The 22342-nt window shown below is 35.9% G+C and overlaps 1 protein-coding gene and 2 pseudogenes across 1 annotated transcript; all 3 read left to right on the forward strand.

Annotated features, from left to right (window-relative positions):
• Positions 1–1502: 1502 nt before the first annotated feature.
• LOC116122965 lies at positions 1503–5056 on the forward strand (annotated as a pseudogene).
• A 3750-nt stretch (positions 5057–8806) lies between these two features.
• On the forward strand, positions 8807–17561 carry LOC116122966 (annotated as a pseudogene).
• A 2052-nt stretch (positions 17562–19613) lies between these two features.
• On the forward strand, positions 19614–21767 carry LOC116122935 (UDP-glycosyltransferase 74E2-like). The gene is made up of 2 exons (XM_031408737.1): positions 19614–20417; positions 20935–21767. The coding sequence occupies exons 1-2, from the start codon at positions 19740–19742 to the stop codon at positions 21655–21657; spliced, it is 1401 nt and encodes a 466-aa protein (XP_031264597.1). The 5' UTR covers positions 19614–19739; the 3' UTR covers positions 21658–21767.
• The last annotated feature ends 575 nt before the right edge of the window (positions 21768–22342 follow it).

Consider the following 22342-nt stretch of genomic DNA (forward strand, 5'->3'; position numbering starts at 1 on the left):
CATTCACATTCTTGACCTAATTCTAAGTTGCAGCCTATATGCATACAAAATTATCCAACATATTAAGTATCAACTAAATGACTAAGCGAAATAATCATGAGTTGTAGTTCAACTGGTAACTGGACTCCTAATAGGTGAACTTTACCTACAATGTTAAGGGTTTAAATATCGTTGGAAGCAGCTTGTGCCCATAGGTATTCACCAAAGCCACGATCACAAATTAGTCTCATACCTTCAAGTGTGAAGACATCTCATTAGACACTATAACTTTTCATGTGGCCCATGTCATGACTTTCATTAATTGTTGTCTTTAATATTGGTTAATTTTCTCCCTTTTTTGCTAAGCAATGATGTCAAGAAGGTGTAATTGTTGATCATAGAAAGAAAAGATGGACAAAACAAGCCAATAAATCAAAGTTATAATAATTAAATTTTGTTTTTGATCTTTATTGTGTTTTTCCCTTAAGCCAATCAATTACCAACCTTTTTTTCTCATTAACTTTTGGTTTCTTTTCTTCTCCAAAGAAAAAAAATGACTCTCAAGATGTATTAAATTGGATTCTCTTTATAGACCAAATCAAGTTTGTTTTATTTAGGAATCGGGAACATCATTATCAATAACAACCATTAATTTATGAATCTAATCCAACTTAAATCTTGCCACAAGTACATGAGCTAAAACTAGTTCATAAATTTATGAGTATAATCCATTATCAATAACCATTAATTTAGTTTAAAGATAAATTACCAATTTGTTGATATTTTTGTCAAACTTATGTTGTCTGTGTACACAGCTGCTCTGTGTGTGCACACTGAAGTCAGACATATGCATGTTACATTTCATCTCTCATTTTACTGTATGTGTGCACACACTCTTCTTCTATGCTAACATCGCAAGTCTGACTCACTTTGCACAAGTTGCATTTTTTATTCAATAGCTAAGATATTTTCTTTGCATCATTTGTACTGTCAATTGGACCACTTACAAGTGTCCCAATATCCTTTAGTGGTTCAGGGAAAATTAGACTTTTTCCCTTTTTGATTGTGGCCCCAAAAGTTTGGTTATGGTCCCAAAAGATAGATGAAATCTTTTCCATTTTTAGACCAACATATGCCAACCCTTGTTTGCTGACTTGGCAAGACTTGGGGAGCACGAAATTGGGGTATATCTTCTTCATTCTTGCTCATTTGTGAACTAACCTTTATGTTTGTTTTTGCCTTGTACTCTGAAACTTTCAGAGAGTTTTTTCCTTAAAGGTTCCCCATATGTTTTTGTGCTAAACACTTATCATCCTTCATCTTTGTTGAGCTAAAAGGAAGTTCATCCTCTTCCTTGTTTGTTTTTCCATTTGAACTTGAATAAATATTTTGTTGGTGCTCTGAACTTTTCAGAGAGTTGTTCTTGGTTAGGTTCTTTTATATGGGTTTGTGCTAGAAACTTTCTTGTTTATCTTCATTGTTGGATGGCAGCTAGAACGTGGTTCCTTTGCTGATGCTGGAACATGTCTTCAGCAACTGAAGCTTGGGTGGAGCTTAAGCGTTTTCTAGGAGTGAACCTGGTGTGAAGATATCCTTGGTGCAACAAGACATTAGAGATTCAGAGTGTGATACTAAGTGTAAAGTTGAACAATGGGTTTTTTTATTGTATCTTAGATCAGCTTTAAACTATATCTTGTAATGTTTGTTGATTAGTGGATTTGCTTCGATCTGGACGAGGTCCCATGGATGTAAGCTAAAAGTGGATTTAGTCAAATCATGTATATGCTGGTGTGCTTTACATTTACTACTTGATTATTATTGATTTGTTGTAAACCTGATTGTATTAACACAACTTGGTAAATCATTCCATTGCGTCTTTAAAATGGGTACTTAAACATCGAAGTGTGTTAACCAATCCCCTACACAATTGATATAAGATACTGTAAAGACTAGGATCTTGATCATCTATTTTAATCAAAGAGGTTCAAATCAACAAGTAAATCAAATAATATATATAACAACTAAGTCACAGACAATTTATGCTGCTCTAATCAGTCAAGAGTGGGTGCACCTAATTAATTAGACAATTCCACTAGCAAAAATAATTAATTAAGAATAAGCTAAGAATATTGTAGAATCATTCTGACATAAATTTGTTAATTCACCTAAAAGCTTAAATTAATGACGGTTTAACATTTTATATTTAAGTTTTTTTTTTTTAACAGGATTTTTGTTGGCTGCATATGACCTGCTGCTTTTTGTTTTGCTGGTCTTTTTTTTGGGGGGAGGGGGTGTCCGAACCAGTTTGCACGCACCTTAACTAATCTCCGAGGCTTATTAAACACTCTACAAACCTAACAGATCAAGTAAGTCACAATGTTATTGTGATAGGTGACCCTAAGGTTTGAACCCAAGAACTCAAAGAAGAGAGCAAACCTCTTTAACTGTCAGGCCAACCCTTTGGGGTTTTTTCCTGATCTTCAAAGGGTTTTTTGCTGGTCTTTTTGCTTTGTGGGTAGCTTGTTGTTTCAGGTAGGATTGTTTTTCCGAGCAGCTTTTTTTGTCTTTTTGGTGTTGAGTTCACTAGGGTCTCTCCTACTTTATTCTTTTATAAAATTGCCCTTATTCAAAAAATACCCTTTATCCAAAAAAAATAGTATATTCTGATATCATATTAAGTTGTTATCTCAGTTAAGAGCTCAACTTAGTAGTTAGAAGCTCGACATTTTATATTAATAATATAGGCGGCTACTCTGACCAGATTTTCATTCAACATTCAGTATTCTCTTATCTTCTACAAGCACGTGAAGCCTCTTTGGAATTTTGCTTTGATCAATTACCATCATGAAGGGCAAGAAAACCACCTTTCAACACATCATTTTGGCATTACCTCTTCTTTGTTTTTTTAGTTCATAAGAACAAATCTTATTGCTTTTGTGCTGTTGTGGACCAAGCAAGAAGAAAGAGAGATCATCAAAGAGGAAAGAAATTCAGAGGAAAATGTGAAGAGTGAAGCTCATATTTTGTGTTATAGTTTTGCTGTTCAAGGTCACTTGAACCCTATTCTTCAATTTTGCAAACGTTTGGCCTCAAAAGGCTTCAAGGTGACTCTAGTCTCCACCATTTCAGCCAGCAGTAAGCTCATCAAAACTCAATCCTGCAGCCCCGTCGATGTTGAGGTCCTCGATGTCGACCTCAGGGACATTCCTAATACTTCCAAAGAGTGTGAAAGAGATGAAACTCAAGATTATTTAGAGCATTACAAGACTGTTGTTGCACCGAGTCTCGCTGCGTTCATCGAGAATCAAATGAGTTCTAACTACCCGCCTAAATTTCTCGTTTATGACTCGATTATACCGTGGGCACTAGACATCACGAAGAGATTCGGTATCGATGGAGCTCCAGTTTTCACTCAATCTTGCTCTTGTAATACCATGTATTATCAGTTTTATCGAGAGAAAAGCAAAGTTAATGCTTTTGACGATCAAGCTATGGTGTTGCTGCCTTCTTTGCCACCGCTCAAGATCAATGAGCTACCATCGTTTCTTAATGGAAGTGGCACTTACCCGTCTTTGATAGACCTGTTCCTCAATCAATTCTCCATTATTGAAGAAGTAAACTGGCTATTCTTTAACAGTTTTGATAAGCTGGAAGAGGAGGTAAGTATGGGATCAGTGTTCGTATATGAATCTTTCATTTTTATTTTCACAAAATAGAGAATTTATAAGAGCTAAGAGAGAAGATTTCTCATATAAAATTCAATTTTTTTTTTTTTTCTTTTATCTTCTCCCTCCACTTTCACAAAACAAAAACTTCATTTTCAAATCAAGGTTATATCACAAAATTGCATATGGAAATCAACCCTACCATATCAAAGACAAGTTCTTCAAGACGAATAAAATAAGTGTTAATTTGAAAGAATCATATAAGACATGCAAATATTATAATTCTATATTTTTTTCTTCTTTTTATATTTTTTATTAGAGATTGTATTCGTCCTATATCATTAATTTGATACTATTATAGTGTATATATATGATTGAGCTCCTTTTGCCCTGGAGCTCGTATATATATCATAGAGTTTGAATTCTACCTAAACCCATTTATCATTTTTAAATAGTTATGTTTTCATTTTTCATATTTTTCAATCATTTTTAATACTTTAATTCACATTTTTCAATCAATTTCAATTCTTTTAGAAAACATAAAACGGATTCATAAATGAATTCATCTTTTTTTTTTTTTTTAATTGATTTTTGCACTCCCTTCATGTTGCTTTGAAGATGAGTTCGGATTGGCTAACTTTCTAACAGGCAATCACCTGGATGGCAACTCAACTTCCAGTCAAGGCAATCGGACCAACCATACCATCAAAGTACTTAGACAACCAGTTGAAGAACAACAAAGATTATGGCCTCAACCTCTTCAAACAAAAAACCGAAACCTACCTGAAATGGCTTCACTCAAAGCAACCAGCCTCAGTCATTTGCGTTTCATTCGGAAGCTTGGCAGCCCTTGGAAAAAAACAAATGGAAGAAATCGCATGGGGACTAAAGAACAGCAACATCTTCTTCTTATGGGTAGTAAGGGAATCCGAATCTGAAAAGCTTCCAAAAAATTTCTCGGAGGAAACATCCGAGAAGGGTTTGGTGGTGAGCTAGTGCTCTCAGCTAGAAGTTCTAGCTCACGAGTCAGTGGGGTGTTTCATGACACATTGCGAGTGGAACTCGACGTTTGAGGCGTTAAGCGCGGGGCTGTCGATGGTGGCAATGCCGCAATGGACGGATCAGCCAACGAACGCCAAGTTTATTAAGCATGTGTGGGGGGTTGGGATGAGGGCGAGAGGGAATGGAGAAGGGATTGTGAAAAGAGAGGAGATTAAGGTTTGCATAAGGGAAGTCATGGAAGGAGAAAGAGGGAAGAAGATTAAGAGGAATTCAACGAAATGGAAGGACTTGGCGAAAGAGGCAGTTGATGAAGGTGGAAGTACTGATAAGAACATACAAGAGTTTGTTGCAAAAGTTTTATATATGTAGTGAGATTTTATTTCCCAAGGTGTGAGAAAATCTATACTAGCATGGGTAAGTGAAACAGATGAAAAAAGAGAATGAAACTGACGAAAACAGAAACTGGAAACAGATCTGAAAATCATGAACTGATCTCTTTGTTACTGAATAGTAGAACATACAGTGAGTGTTTTATACAAAGGGAAACAGCCAAGTAAAACGGATGTAATCATCAATAAAGTGGACATAGTATTTGAACCCTTCTAGCGGGGTTAGTAGGGTTGGTCCCTATACATCACTATGCACTAACTCAAGTGGGTGTGTAGCTCTAGATTGAGACAAAGGAAAGTGATTTTTATGCAACTTACCTAATCTACAAGCATCACAAAAAGGCAAGGCAGAAACTGAGCCTGAAGGTTGTTTATCCATAGATGACAGAATATTGTGTAACACATCTGAGTGAGGATGTCCTAGCCTATTATGCCAAAGAGAAAACATATGTGTTTTGGTATTATTCACATGAAAAGCAGTAGGTGTACTATGTGATAGGTTAGTGTTGTCTTTAGAGATTGCTTTGATGTCTAACTGTGATGAGATAGGAAAAGTATCAATACTATAAGTATGCAATGCAGTAGCAGAGAAGTCATCACCAAGATTATGCAAAACAGTGGAAGCAATTAAAGAAGCAGAATCATTCAAGTTTTGTGTTTTATTAACAGGAAAAGAATTACAAGCATGCAAGTTAGTATTATAATCATCAGAATGAACTTCAGAACCTGCTATCTTATTTCTAATATAACAAGAGTAATCCATATCTTTTTCAGTACATTTATTATCACTAGACTGATTAACAGATGTAACAAATGACTGAGGAAAACAAGGACCAGAATTGTCAGACATAGCGGGTGAATGAGAGGAAAGAAATCTAGATGGAATATGCAACTGATATAAGCCAGCCTTAAGTCCTCCCTATAGTAGTGTTGCCCTGGTAACCTTGTCCTTAACAACACAACAATTAAATTCAAATTCAACAGTAACATGGTTATCTTGAGTGAACTTAGATATGCTAAGAAGATTTTTAGTGATCCTAGGAGCACACAATATATTTTTTAGATGTAAACGTTTAGAATGTAAGGTATTTGGCAGGAAAGTAGAACCAATATGGGTAATATGTAAGGACTCACCGTTGCCAACTTGTAGTTGCTCAACTCCATCATAATTTCTACTGACAGTTAACTGATTGAGATTAGAGGTTACATGGTCAGTGGCTCCAGAATCCATGTACCAGGCTGGATCAACAGGAGCATTGAAATTAGGTGTGACTTGTGCATTACAAGACTGAATGGGAGATGGAACATGATTAGACACAAAGTAAGCTTGGTTTGGTGTATGAGGTAGATTTTGGGACTGTTGGCTGGGAACATAGAACCCTTGCTGAGTATGAGTAAAAGGAGGCCTTTTTTGGGAGTCATTATAATGCTGTTGAACCTGAAAATCAGTAGCATTGGCTGGTTGAGTCTGTGATTCATAAGGAATATATCTAGGCTATAGCTGTGTACCATAGGAATTATTAGTAGTAATAGGAAGTTGCTACTGTTGAATAAAATGGGACTGCTGTGAAGTTGGATGACTGTTGTATCCAGAATTAACAGGATTAGATACGCCAAACTGAGGAGAAATTCCAAATTGTGGTGGAGTCCCATTGTAAGAAGAGTTGTAGCGATGATAGCATTGTATGGCCGTATGACCAATCTTATTACAAACTTGACAGATTGGCCTCCCTCGACCATTAGATCTTCCTCTGCCTCTACCACCAGAGTTGTATCCTGAAGGCCTGAACTGATAAGAAATAGGATGCCCATATATAGAACCAGTGTCTAATGAATGAATCTGATGGCCTTGATAAACTAAACCAGCATGCATAGGGTAAAACTAAGCAGAAAACTGAGTTCCCAGTAGTGACACATTAGTTACAACATCAGATGTTGTAGACATATTAGACAACCCAACTAGTGTTGTAGGCATCTTGTTTGTAATGGTCAGAGAAGACTGACTTTGTGCATTGTCGAGGGAAGCTATGTTAACTGAGCCCCCATGAATATCTATAGAGTTAAAATTTTTCAAGCCTTATTTCATATTTCTGAAGTAGAAACTGAGCTTCCTGTAAAGTGATAGAATCAATTTTGGATTCGATTCTGGAAATTAGGTTAACAACCACAGCATCAAACAAAAAGCCAAGTGACAAGAAGTTTATCAGTTCTTTTCCAAGCTACATAAGTTGGATTTATTGTTTCTTTAGCTAGGTTTTCAGCTGATGTTCTATCATTTAGCTCAATTGAACATTTAGGATCAGTAAGAATAAACGGTGGAGGACATGGAATTGAACCTGTCAAATGTTCTTCAAGCTCATGTGCTCCTGCCACGAACAGAACCTGAGAATGCTAGAACCTATAATTGTTTGTATAGCTATCTCTTGTCAATTTGGGGCTGTCGATCTGCGGATTTGACAGAAAAATTGAGACCTGAGGATAAGCTGAGCAATGAAGACTTTTCTCCATGTTTTTAGTTTGATTATCAGGAGGAATCGTAGCCATTGACGCTTGTCGTCGGCTCTGATACCTAGTGAAACAGATGAAAAAAGAAAATGAAACTGACGAAAACAGAAACTGGAAACAGATCTGAAAATCGTGAACTGGTCTCTTTGTTACTGAACAATAGAAAATACAATGAGTGTTTTATACAAAGGGGAAACTAAGCAAAACCAAAAACGAAACAGTTTAAGAGCTGTGAGTTTATACAATATCAGGAAATTACAATAAGGACCTTCATAGTTTGTCCTTTCTTCATATTTTGGTTAACGGGGTATTGACTTACCATTATGAATTTTAGTATTATTATTATTGTTGTTATTATTATTATTATTTCGATAACTAGGTGTCCCCTCCATTAATTCCCATCCCTAGGATTCATTGCACACTCTACAAATCGAATGAGTCAAGTACGTAAGACACAAATGTGAATTGACATATGTCTTTTAAATTTTATTATTATTATTTTTATAACTAGGGTGTCCTCTCAACTAATCTCTGTCGGGGTACATTAAATACCCCACAAACTCAATGGGTCAGGTAAGACACAAATGTAGTAGGTGACGACTTTGTGGGACTCGACACAAGGTCATACAGGAGTAACCCACCGAGATGGCTAAAGTTTTTACATCCTACCATAAGACTAGTGGTTAAATTTTTATAAACTAAATTTAGTAAGAAAACAGGTTGAAGGTATGTAAGTTTTTTTATTATTTTCCATTAAAATTAATAACAAATCATTGTTATTTGAACAATTTGTAGTTTGGATCCTCCTATTAAAGAGTTAAAAAAACTATGCCCTATCTAATAATATATCTTATAAGAATTTATTATAATAGCACTTTAATTAATTATAGCATCGTAATAAGAGTAAACGACATGTTCCCACCCAAGGTTTATCGAAATGGCAAGTTCCCACCCCTGGTTTCATTTATTCCAGATTCTTACCCTTAATTAAACACCGTCAGTGATTGTTCAACTAAGGGTGGGAATCTGGAAAACTAACTTGGGCCTTTTATCGAGCAATAGTGGGCGAGACTTCAGGCTTCGATTTCTAGCAAACGGGAAGTTAGAAACGGCCAAAAAACATAATCACACAAACTTCAACACAAGGAGAGTCTATTGGTGTAGTTCAATGATGGTGGTTGCTCTCTGATTGAATAGAAAATGATAGAGAAGATACCCAAAATTGCAACATGGCAAGTGTGGAAGTGGCCAGAAAAGTGAGTGATGATGGCAAGTGGGGTTATGGGTTTTGTAAAGGAGGTTATGGGGAGTCCAACGGTGGTCTTAGAAATTATTTTGGAGTTTGGGATAGGTCGAAAAATGCCAAAAACTGGCGGTTGGGGGGATGCTAATGTGAGTCGATTCTTGCTAACATGAGCCCACTTTCAGCCAAAGGAGCACAGGGCACATTAGTGTACTAACGTGACCCTCGCTATAGTTGAAAGTTAAAATTTAAAGGTGGGAATCTGAAATTTATGAAACCAAGGGTGGGAACTTCCATTTCACTAAACCTTGAGTGGGAACATGTAGTTTACTCTCGTAATAACAATTTGAATGGTATTTTTAAAAATTTGAACATGAGAGCTAACTAATATGGTTAGTAATCATCAATTATAAGGCTTTAGGTCTTATGGATTTGGTGACCGACATTAAAGTACCAGTGTGACTTTTAGACCATGCTATATAATGGGGGCAATGGTCCCTCAATCAATTATTTATTCTTTATCTTATTAACGTATGATTGTCATGTGACATGCTTTTAAGTAATGCTAGGTCCATAACCCAATCTCACAAACTCCGGCGTGGTAGCTCGTCAATGGTCAGCTCGCAAAATAGGTCCTGCCGACTTGTATGGGTCTTGCCTGCCTATTTGTGTGCTAACCAATGACAAGTTGTCATGTTGAGGGTTGTAACGCCCCACTTGAGGTACGTAGCTAATGTTTCTTCCTTTGCTCTTATTTGAGTTGGCTTATTAGTATTATTGTTTGGTTGACCTTTGATTGAGTGTTATGTTGAACATTTGCCTTGAAATTGGTTAAAATAAAGGTAGTTTTGTGTTCCAAGCTTCGCCGAGGCGAAGAAGAATCTTCGTCGCGGCAAAGTGGTGTTGAAGCCACGGGGAAGCTGCTAGACAGTTTCGCCGTGGCGACAGAAGCTTCCTCGCTACGGCGACGTGCCGACCAAATTGTTTGCTAAGTTTTAGATATTTTCTTCTCTAGGGGCAATTTGACCATTCTACCCCTAATTAGTAGGAAAAGTGGGGAGTAAATTGAAAGGATTTTTCATGGAGAATATGTTAGTATGGGGGTGTGTTTGTAATGAATCAAAGGATATAGATAGAGTTCCTAAGGAAGAGTAAGGGCAAAATGGGAAGGCTTGTGCATAAAGTGTGTTAAAAGGAATTAAGTCATTGCAAACCCTTCATTCTTCTTCTCTATCGCCACTCTCCCTTCTTACTTCCTCTCAATTTCTCTTTCATTTGTTCAAGGTTTTTAAGAGGACTTTTGGAGTGATTTGGGGTAGGAAAGCAATCTAAGGCATCCTAAGGTAAGGATTCTTGCTTTGGATGTGAAGTTTTGTGAAATTTGAGTGTATTTGTATATTGAGGGCCTTTGGTTGAATTGTTTAAGGGTAGAGAAAAATCAAGCAAACCAAGAGAAAGGAAGTGCTAATGAGATCTCTCCATACCAAGATAAGTAAATCTCAACCCAAGTGGAGATATGAGAATTTTCTTGATTAGGGTTTTAATAGCAATTATGTATGTATGTTGTATACATGTTATATGCTATGTTATTGAGTCTCAAATGGAGATTATTATTGCTTTGTGATTGTTCATACTTTTCAATTATGAGAAATGAGATGTGGGTTGGAAAGGTAGTTTGAGATGGAATTGAAGGATATTGAGAAATCCTTTTTTGAAGTGTTATTCTTTGACAGGAATTATGGCTATGTGAGAGAGTTTTCTCCCATTTTGGATGGTTAGAGAAAGACATAGAATCATTGTTATAGTAGAGTTTTATCATGCACTTGAGTTGTTTGATGAAATGCCTAATGGAGGTTTGAGTATGAGTAGTAAACCTTAATTCTTGCAACATTGCATGTTGGCATTTCATAAGTGTATTAGTGGAGATTAACCATCCATATGCATTAATTGTGCATTGAGAAATGACTTAAGAAAGAGTAGAAAACTTTGTGTAGGCACTTGCTCTATGAGTAGAGAACTTTGTGAATGCAACTACTCTATGGGTAGAGAGAATGAGAAGTGCTATGAGAAGAGTATTAGAAACGGGTTGATGCTTTGTGATCGTCACCCTATAGTTATTAGAAACGGGTTGATGCTTTGTGATCGTCACCCGATAGTTATTAGAAACGGGTTGATGCTTTGTGATCATCACCCGAAAGTCATGAGAAACGGATAGGTGCTTTGTGATCTCCACCCGATAGTTATGGAAACCGGATAGGTGCTTTGTGATCCCCACTCGGTAGTCATTAAGAGCAGGTTGGTGATGTGTGAACTCCACTCGACAGTCATGAAGAGTGTGATGGCGCTGTGTGAACATCATCCGGCCGTACCTCCGGTAAGATGAGGCCATGACGTCTAGTAGAAAACAATAGAAAGAAAGTGTGAGGAAAGAATTAAGAGAAATACTTACGGGGATAGATAGATAGAGGGTTTACTTACTGAGCATTATTTTGTGCTCACCCCGTTATTTTCCTTTGTGGATGCAGGATCTAGGTGATAATGCAGTCGGAGGGGCGTCGGCAAGCGAGGAGCAATAGCTACACTGTTTCCCTTGTTTTGTCTTTTTAAATGGCATTTTGTAAATAATGCTCTTTGTGTATAAAAGACTTAGTACTTATAATAAAAAGAAAGTTTTGGGCCCATTTTCTATTATTATTATGTATGCATTGTACTAGTTTACAGCAGTTGTTACAAGGGTTGTGAGATTGGGTTGCGGACCTAGCATTATTACATGCTTTTTTGGGGTATTACATCATTTCTTTCATTATTTCTTAAGAGAAATTACATTAATAACCTTAGATTAGTAATCAACTGTTAGGATTATTTTAGAATTAGGATTATTATGTTAAGTCTTTTATAATTATGCTATTATCTTATTAGGATAGAATTATGATTATTTTATTATTCTTTTATAATTATGATAGAATATCTTATTAGATTTGAATTAGACAATTAGAGTCCTTTTGGGAGTCACTTGGAGTCAAGTGTAAGGCTATATAATAGCCTAAATCTAGATTGTAGTTATCAATGAATAATTTTGTCAATTAATCTCTCTATCTCTTGTTCTTAGAGGTTTTTATTCCTAATATAAACAGATCCTATCCCAAACCCTATCATTGGTGCTCTTGTTCCCTAATTATGGCTGAAGGCACTCGCTTGTGTCTTTTGGATGAGTAGCTTGCTAAAATTAAGGCCCTACAATTTGCCCAAGCAAAGGCTCTCACTTCTTTAACAGAGAAATTGGAAGTTTTGACAAGTGGTTTTCAAGATGTTACTTTGCAGATTTCAGCTCTAAACAACATGTTCAATCAAACCTGCCAGCAAAACCAACATTTCGGTGAATCATCTTCATATTTGACTGGGTGACGTGGATCGACTTCCGGGAGTTCTTTTCCCAAATATTTCCATTTAGAAGTCCCTTGTTTTGATGGCACAGATCCCCATGGCTGGAGGTTTAAAGTCAAGCAATTCTTTGATTACCATAATATCCCTACCGAGCAACGATTAACGATCTCTTCCTTCCACATGGATAGGCCATCTCTCTCTTGGTTTCGTTGGATGCATTCCAATAGGTAGATTCGTTTCTGACATTCTTTCCTACAAGATTTAGATATTTGTTTTAGGCCTTCAGAATTTGTGGATTACCAAGGGCAGTTGGCAAAACTTACTCAAGTAGGTTCTGTATTCGTTTATCAAACAAAATTTGAGGAACTCTCTAATCAAGTTTCTGGCCTTTCAGGTATGTCCCATCTAAGTTGCTTTGTATCAGGGCTTAAACTAGAAATCCAAAGGGAGGTGCAGTCCTTCTGCCCTCGCACCCTCAACCATGCCATGAGTCTTGCTCACTTGCAGGAAGACAAGCTATAGGATCTACACCTATACTTGCAATCTACCGGCCCCCAATCTTGCGATCCTAGTAAATCAACTCCTAATGTTCCTTCAGCACATCAAGCCCTTTTGCCAACTCCAAACCAATCAGATTCCTTGCTTGTTAACTGACTCACGACGGCACAGATGCAAGAACGGCGCAACAAAGGTTTGTGCTATAATTGTGATGAGCCCTTTCAACCTAGGCATCACTACAAGGCCAAGTTCCTTCTCTTGCTGATGGAGGAGGAGGATGATGAACACGAGGATGAATCGGGATAACTGATATTGATGGTGTTGTACCTTGCAACCTTGAGGACAAGGTTAAGCCGAAGGGGAAAGCAATGTTAGGATTATTTTAGAATTAGGATAATTATGTTAAGTCTTTTATTATTGTCTTTTATAATTATGTTAAGTCTTTTATAATTATGCTATTATCTTATTAGGATTATCTTATTATTCTTTTATAATTATGATAGAATATCTTATTAGATTTGAATTAGGCAATTAAAGTCTTTTTGAGAGTAATTTGGAGTCAAGTGTAAGGCTATATAATAGCCTAAATCTAGATTGTGTTTATCAATGAAGAATATTTTCAATTAATCTCTCTATCTCTTGTTCTTGGAGATCTCTATTCCTCATATAAATAGATCCTATCCCAAACCCAATCATCAACTCTGCAAAGACTTCACAAAAAAGACAATGACACCCCCAAAACTAGAATGCTTTTATATCTTTCAACGGTGTTTGGAGTATATGGGAGTTCAACGATAGTGAAAGTTGGGGGATGTGATGTGAATGTAATTCCTGCAAAAGTAAGCTTATAAAAAGTTAGCTCCATTAGTTTGGGCTTTAGAGCGAAGAAAATGGAAAGCCAAGAGCCAAGAGCCAAGAGCAAGAAATGGAACTCATAATTTATGCTTTAGTTTCCCTTCACAAAGTCACTTGAACCCACTTCTTCAATTCTACAAAACTTTGCTTCAAAGGGTCTTAAGGTGACGCTAATTTAAACCAATTCATCAACCACAAACTTCATTCAAATCCAAGAAAGCTTGATCACCGTTGAGCTCATTTCTGACGCGTTGGAAGAAGGTAAAAAGCCAACAAGTTTTCTTTGAGAGTTACAAGATCTTTGTTTTGGAAACCTTAGCTAAGCTCATTGAGAAACAGCTTCATTCTAAATACCCACCTAAGTTTCTCGTTTATGGTCATCTCACACCATGGGCTCTAGACGCAGCTTGAAGATTTGGCATCGATGGATGATAGACTTATAATTTTATATTTTTATTATCCTTGCATTTAGTTTATTTGGCATGTTTAATATCTTATGGTGCTTATTTGTGATGATTTTTATGTATAAAGCATTTGTAGGTAAGAGTTAGTAAAATATACTTAAAATCATAAGTTTCCAACATTTTTACTTTTGGATGTTTTGGGCTGTTTGCAGATTCTTGATGGACTTGGAGTTACAGTTCGGTTTTTGGACCTTCTATGAAGTTAAAGTAGATATCTTAACCTTTCCAAGTTGGGATGGCACGTCTAGAGACGACTTTGTTTGGGCCTCCAATTGTTGGTGTAAATTCAGAGCTGAAAACTGAATTCGAATCCAAATTGGGAGTAGGATTTCTGTCCCACCACTCGAGCTTCCAAAATCCAAATGAGGCCATTAAAATGCCCAAATTAAATTACAAATCCTGTACTACAATTCTTATGAAGGGGTCGAAGTCTAGAATGTTCGTTGTCCTATCCAAAACTGGCCTGGAAGTTACGGCTTTTGCCTAGAAGCTTTAATCCTTAGCTGATTTGGATTATTTTTGTATGGCTTGTATAAAGACTTGGTCCAATTTCAAGAGAGAGCTCAATACAAGTCTGGAGGCTGGAAATTCGTGTGTCTTAGCTGGAACTTCACTAGCACGAAATAAGGCAGCCTTGAAGAGAGAGAGAATCATGTTTTCCTAAAGGGTTTAGTTGATTGCCTTAATTTTAGGAGTTGGCTTTTAAAGGGCAGTTTATATACTTTTCTTTGGGATATAAATAGAACTTTTAGGCTGCTAGGGTTTTAGAGGCTGGAGACAGAACGCAATTTTATTTTTATTTTTTTATTCGTGCTTTGCATCTCATCCTGTCTAGCTAAATTCTTTAGTTCGATTCAAGAAAACTCCAATCCGGTTAGCATAATTGCGAGACTTTGTTCTTAATTTGAATTATTCTTCTATTCATATATTTGTGTTTCTTTGTTTTATTTATTAATGGTTGCATGATTTAATTGATTAAAGAGGTTTGTTAATTGATTGATTGCTAAACTAAATTTGTAATCCGTAATTGTTATACTATTCAGTTAGAGTAGTAATTAAACAAAACAATTGTGAGTCAAGCTTTTGTTGATTGCTTAAAAGAAATATGGAATGAATTAAATAATCTGACGCTTGTTCAATTGTTATTCATCTTTAACTACTTCCTAATTCCTAATTCTATCAGTAAATTCATAAGGATTGCTTAATACCAAGTGGTATATTGATAAGAATGAATTTGTGTGCTAGGCTCAGATTAACAAACTTAGGGAAGGTAAAGATTGCCTGGCTTCTTGATAATCTTTGGTTAAATATCCAATAAAAGAATAATATATTTATTAGAAGTTAGTGATCAATTTGCAACCGTGGGTAATTTTCCTTGAATCGAAATCGTTTTTGATTAAATTCTCTTTAGTTAATTCCTGTTATTAGTAATTACTCTTGCGTCAATTAATTTTCGAAGTAAAATTTCCCCCTTTTTTTCTTTAATTAATTGTGATATTAAGTTGGGTAATTTGATTAACTAGTCTCCGTGGATCCACCTATACAAACTGCGATTATAAGTTGTGAGTAGAGTAATTTAATTTTTGGTTGCGCTCGGCACGCATCGATGGAGCTATGTTTTTTCCTCAAACTTTGGCAGTTAATGCCATTTGCTATCATTTTTACCAGGGGAGGTTCAAAGTTCCTATGGAAGAGTTGACGATATCACTACCTTCTCTGCCACAACTAACAGTCAACAATCTACCATCGATTTTCATTGATGAAAATGACAAGAACCCATTTTTTTAAGCTTAACCATTGTGGAAAACTCATATTTGTCAAACTTTTGAGTTGTGTGTGCACAACAGTTTTGTGTGCACATTGGCTGTCAGACTTGTGTCTTGGCTTGTTTCATTTAGAGTGTATGTGCACAACAGTCTGTGCTTATACTCTCGTTTCAGATATTTGCAACCCAGCATGAGTTGCATATCTGATAAAGTGAAAAAGATATTGTTTATCTTTGTCCCTCACTTTTTAGGACCTTTTTACATGTGTCATAATATTCTCAAGTGGTCCTAGGGGATAACGTTTTTTTCTCGATTTGTTTTGTGGTCCAAACCAAAACAAGAAATACTTTCCTTAGTTGGACAAACATGCGTCAGTCCCTTGTTGGCTGACATGGCACTATAGTGTTGAGCAGGAAACCCTACATTATATAATACCCTTTCTTGCGTGTATGAATCTAACATTTTGATATTTTGTTTCATTGTACTCTGAAATTTCTTTGAGTATTTCTTCTCTTAAGGTTTAAGATTCATTTCCATTTTTGTGCCAAAACCTCACCATATCAAACACAGTCTTGATGGCTCTTGGAACGTGGTTCCTTTGCTGATGCTACTGTGTGGCATCAGTGCTTGAAGCTTGGTGGTTCACAAGTTCCTCTCGGGTGTGTTCGTGAAGAAGGTCCAAGGAGTTGCTACACATTAAGAATTCAAAGTGTGGTGTAAGAGTTGAACATGAAGTTCTTTTTACTGTATCTTAAATCAACTTTGAACTATATTTTGTAATGTGTTTTTAACTTAATGGATTGCTTCGATCTAGACAAGGTCCAATGGACATAGGCTAAAAGTGGATTTAGTCGAACCATGTATATGGCTATGTTCTTTATTTTCCGCACTTGTGTTTGATGTGTTCAAATTGGAAATGTTTTAATTTACTTGGTAATTATTCCGCTGCACTTAAAATGGGTAACCACACTCTAAAATGAGTTAAATCTACAACTCTCTCCCCACCAACCATCAACCAATTCTCGAATCTTGGAGAAGCGAAATGGTTTTTTTGTAACACTTTAGATAAGCTAGAAGATGAGGTAAATTCAGAGATTCGATGCATTCATATGTATATATACATGCATCCAACTTGTTGAGTTGGTGAAATTTGTAAATTTCTATTACGTAAATTCAGAGGTTGGAGAATGACAAAAATTATGGCCTCAGCCTCTTCAAACCAACCACTGATTCTTGCTTGAAATGGTTAGACTCTAATGAAATTGGCTATGTGTCTATGTATCATTTGGGAGCTTTTCTGCAATAGAAAAAGAGAAACTAAAGGAAGTGGCCTAGGGGCTCAAGATGAGTAATTGTTACTTCTTGTGGGCAGTGAGGTAATCCGAATCTGAAAAACTTCCGAGAAATTTCTCTGAGGAAACATCTAAGAAGGGTTTGGTTGTGAGCTAGTGTCCTCAACATGAAGTTCTAGCTCACAAACCAGTACAGTGTTTTGTGACACATTGCAGGTGAAACTTGCCAATGCCAAGCACTAAGCTTGGGGGTGGCGATGATGGCGGTGCCACAATGGATGAATCAAACAACTAATGCTAAGTTTGTTGAAGATGTGTGGCATTTTGGGGTTAGGGTGAGAATTAATGAGAAAGGAATTGTGACAAGAGAGGAGATTGAGGTTTGTATAAGGGAAGTCATGGAAGAAGATTAGAAGGAATTTGATGAAATGGAAGGAACTGGCAAAAGAGGCAATGGATGAAGTTGGATGTTCTGATAAGAATATTGAGGAACTTGTTGCAAAACTTGTATGCAGCTGATCATGTGAATGAATCCTCAATTCTTACTTTCCAATTCCTTTTTTGTTTTTTATTTCAACACTATAGATTCCAAGATATGTTGATCAGGTCTTTGAGTTCGGATTGGAATTTTGATTCAATTGAGAAGTAAGTCTTTTTCTTTTTTTTTCTTGTTCTAAGACCAGTAGTTCTAGCAGTCGACTCACTTCTTTTAAATTATTTATTGTTATTAAGAAAGGGTAATGAAGATAAAATATGAGTTTGTTTAGTAGCAATAGTGAGTGTGGCATCACTACTTAACTATTTGAATTTGCATAATCTCTTCATCTGATCTTTTAACATTTTAGTATTTTATAACAAACAAGATAATTAAATCGGTCATTTTCTTAATATATTCTTTTTTATTAAACATTGTTCACATTCTTTAAATTACTCAAGAAATAAATAATTATGACTGAATTATACCAAGTGAATGGAATAGAGGATTAGACACCAAATAATGCTTGACCTAATTCTAAGTTGTGGCCTGTATGTATACAAAATTATGCAATATATTAACTAAATTGACTAAGCAAAATAAATATGAACTATGGTTCTGCTAGTAACTAGACTATAAACTTTACCTACAGTGTTAGGGGTTTGTATCTCACTGGAAGTCGCTCGTGCCTAAAAGTATTTACCGGAGCCACGATCAAGAATTAGCTAGTCTCATACCTTCGGGCGTGGAGATATCTCATTTTACACTATAACTTTTCGTGAGGCCCGTGTCATGACTTTCATTAATTGTTGTCTTTAATCTTGGTTAATTTTCTGCAATCTTTGCTAAGCAATGATGTCAAGAAGGTGTACTTGTTGACCATTATGCATGTCTTGACCATAGAAAGAAAAGATGGACAAACCAAGCCAATAAATCAATTGTTATGGTGGTCAAATTTTGCTTTTGATCTTTATTTTGTTTTTCCCTTGAGCCAATCAATTACCAACTTTTTCTCCAAAGAAAGAAAGTGATTCTCAAGATATATTAAATTGGATTCTCTTTATAGACCAAATCATGTTTGTTTCATTTAGAAATTGGGAACATCATTATCAATAATATATGAATCTAATCCAACTTAAATCAAATCTTGCCACAAGTACCATGAGCTAAAACTAGTTCATAAATTTATGAATCTAATCCATTATCAATAGTCATTAATTTAGTTTAAAGATAAATTGCCAATTAATAAAACTAGTTCAACATATAATTAATATATAAGTGACCATATATTTTAATCAAAGAGGTTAAAATCAACATGGATATAATTTTTAAATCAATTAATAACTACTAAATGACCCTACAATATAAAAGAAAATTTATGCTGCTCTAATCAGTCAAGAGTGGTTTCACCTAACTTCCTTTATCACTTTTCACCTACATTCTTCCTAATTAATTAAACAATTCCACTTGCAAACATAATTAACTAAGAATAGGCTAAGATTGTAGAATCATTCTGACATAAATTACCTAAAAGCTTAAATTAATAACTGAGGGTTTAACATTTATATTTAAGTCTAATAAATCCTTCACATGAAATTTGGATTTTTTATTTTTTTATCATATGAAATATAAACAATGATTTCAACTTGTAATATGTTTGGAGGCTTTCCTTTCCATAAAAGTTCTTGTTTTTGTTGCACAGTTTTTTCTACGTTTTGTTGGCTGCGTCTGACCTGCTACTTTTTGTCTTGTTGGTCTTTTTTTTCTTGTCTTTTTGGTGATGAGTTCGCTAGGCCTGTCTAGCGCTCGGGCCTCTTTTGGGGTCTTGCTCTCTTAGCTTACACTCTTTATTCTTTATAAAATTATTCTTTATCTCAAAAAAATATATATGTTTTGGTATCATATTAAATTATTATCTCACTTAAGAGTTTAGTAAGTAGAAGCTCGCCATTATGTATTAATAATAGAGGCGGCCACTTTGACCAGAGTTTCATTCAACATTCAGTATTATCTTATCTTCTACAAGCATGTGAAGCCTCCTTTGGAATTTTTGCTTTGATCAATCACCATCATGAAGTGTAAGCAGCCACCTTTCAACATAATTTTGGAATTACCTTTCCTTTGTTTTGTTTGTTCATAAGTACAAATCTTATTGCTTTTGTGCTGTTGTGGACCAAGAAAGAAGAAAGAGAGATCATCAAAGAGGAAAGAAAACAAAATTAATGGAGATTTCAGAGCAAAATGTGAAGGGTGAAGCTCATATTTTGTGTTATAGTTTTGCGATTCAAGGTCACTTGAACCCTATTCTTCAGTTTTGCAAACGTTTGGCCTCAAAAGGCCTCAAGGTGACTCTAGTCTCCACCATTTCAGCCAGCAGCAAGCTCATCAAAACTCAATCCTGCAGCTCCATCGATGTTGAGCTCCTCGATGTCGAGCTCAGGGATACTCCTAATAACTCTAAAGAGGGCGAAAGAGATGAATCTCAACATTATTTCGAGCATTACAAGACTATTGTTGCACCGAGTCTCGCTGCGTTCATCGAGAATCAAATGAGTTCTAACTACCCGCCTAAATTTCTCGTTTATGACTCGATTATACCATGGGCACTAGACATCACGAAGAGATTCGGTATCGATGGAGCTCCATTTTTCACTCAATCTTGGTCTTGTAATACCATTTATTATCAGTTTTATCGAGAGAAAAGCAAAGTTAATGCTTTTGAAGATCAAGCTATGGTGTTGGTGCCTTCTTTGCCACCGCTCAAGATCAATGAGCTACCATCGTTTCTTAATGGAAGTGGCACTTACCCGTCTATCATAGACCTGTGCCTCAATCAATTCTCCAATATTGAAGAAGTAAACTGGCTATTCTTTAGCAGTTTTGATAAGCTGGAAGAGGGGGTAAATTTAGTTTATTGACTGTTCGTATATGAATCTTTTGTTTTTATTTTCACAAAATAGAGAATTTGGGAGCTAAGAGAGAAGATTTTTCGTTTAAAATTCAATTTTTTCTTCTTCTTTTTTCGTTTATCTTCTCCCTCCACTTTCATAAAACAAAAACTTCAGTTTCAAATCAAGATTATAGCACAAAATTGCATACGGAAATCAATTCATAACATATCAGAGACAAGTTATTCGAGACCAATAAAATAAATGTTAATTTGAAAGGATTTTATCGGTTATACAAATATTAAAATTCCATATATATATATGGTGTGAGTATGTGTTTTTAGATAGCTATATGTTTTTCATTTTTATGTTTAAAATACTATTTTCAGAAAACAACTTAATGTCTTTTTCCTTTTTCGTATTTTTCAATCATTTTTACTTCTTTAATTCCCATTTTTCAAGTGATTTTTGCACTCCCATCATGTTGCTTTGAAGATGAGTTTCAATAGGCTAATTTAATTTCTCACAGGCAATCACCTGGATGGCAACTCAACTTCCAGTCAAGGCAATCGGACCAACCATTCCATCAAAATACTTAGACAATCGGTTAAAGAACGACAAAGATTATGGCCTCAACCTCTTCAAACCAAACACCGAAACCTGCCTGAAATGGCTTGACTCAAAGCAACCAGCCTCGGTCATTTACGTTTCATTCGGAAGCCTGGCAGCCCTTGAAAAAAACCAAATGGAAGAAATCGCATGGGGGCTAAAGAACAGCAACATCTTCTTCTTGTGGGTAGTCAGGGAATCCGAATGCGAAAAGCTTCCGGAAAATTTCTCAGAGGAAACATCCGAGAAGGGTTTGGTGGTGAGCTGGTGCTGTCAGCTAGAAGTTCTAGCTCACGAGTCAGTGGGGTGTTTCATGACACATTGCGGGTGGAATTCGACGCTCGAGGCGATAAGCGTGGGGGTGCCGATAGTGGCAATGCCGCAATGGGCGGATCAGCCGACGAATGCCAAGTTTATTGAGGATGTGTGGGGGGTTGGGATGAGGGCGAGGGGGAATGGAGAAGGGATTGTGAAAAGAGAGGAGATTGAGGTTTGCGTAAGGGAAGTCATGGAAGGAGAAAGAGGGAAGGAGATTAAGAGGAATTCAAAGAAATGGAAGGATTTAGCGAAAGAGGCAGTTGATGAAGGTGGAAGTACTGATAAGAACATACAAGAGTTCGTTGCAAAAGTTTTATATATGTAGTGAGATTTTATTTCTCAAGTGTGAGAAAATCCATGCTAGCATGGGTACTCACATACCATTATGAATTGGTACTGCAAACCAATTAAAATTTGACATATGTCTCTTAAATTTTATTATTATTATTTTGATAACTAGGGTGTCCTCTCAACTAATCCCTGTCGGATACATTAAACACCCTACAAACTCAATGGATTAGGTAAGACATAAATATAATAAATGATCAGTTTGTAGGACTCAACACAAGATTATACAAGAGTAACCCACTCAGATGGCTAAAGTCTTGTCATCCAGCCCCGAGACCAATGGTTAAATTTTTATAAACTAAATTTAGTTAGAAAAAAGGTTGAAGGTATGTAAGTTTTTTTATTATTTTTCATTAAAATTAATAACAAATCACTATTAAATATCTGTTAATTGAACAATTTGTAGCTTGGATCCTCCTAGTAAAGAGTTAAAAAATTTGTACCCTATCTGATAATATCTTATAAAAATTTATCATAATAGCACTATAATTAATGATATCATTGTAATAACGATTGAATGGTATTTTAAAAATGTGAAAATGAGAGTTAGCCAATATGGTTCGTAATTGTCAATTATATGGCTTTAGGTCTTATGGATTTAGTGACCGACATTAAAGTACCAGTGTGACTTTTGGAAAATGCCCTCAATCAATAATTTATTC

This window comes from Pistacia vera, unplaced genomic scaffold (genome assembly GCF_008641045.1).
Source record: "Pistacia vera cultivar Batoury unplaced genomic scaffold, PisVer_v2 Contig139, whole genome shotgun sequence".
NCBI lineage: Eukaryota > Viridiplantae > Streptophyta > Magnoliopsida > Sapindales > Anacardiaceae > Pistacia > Pistacia vera.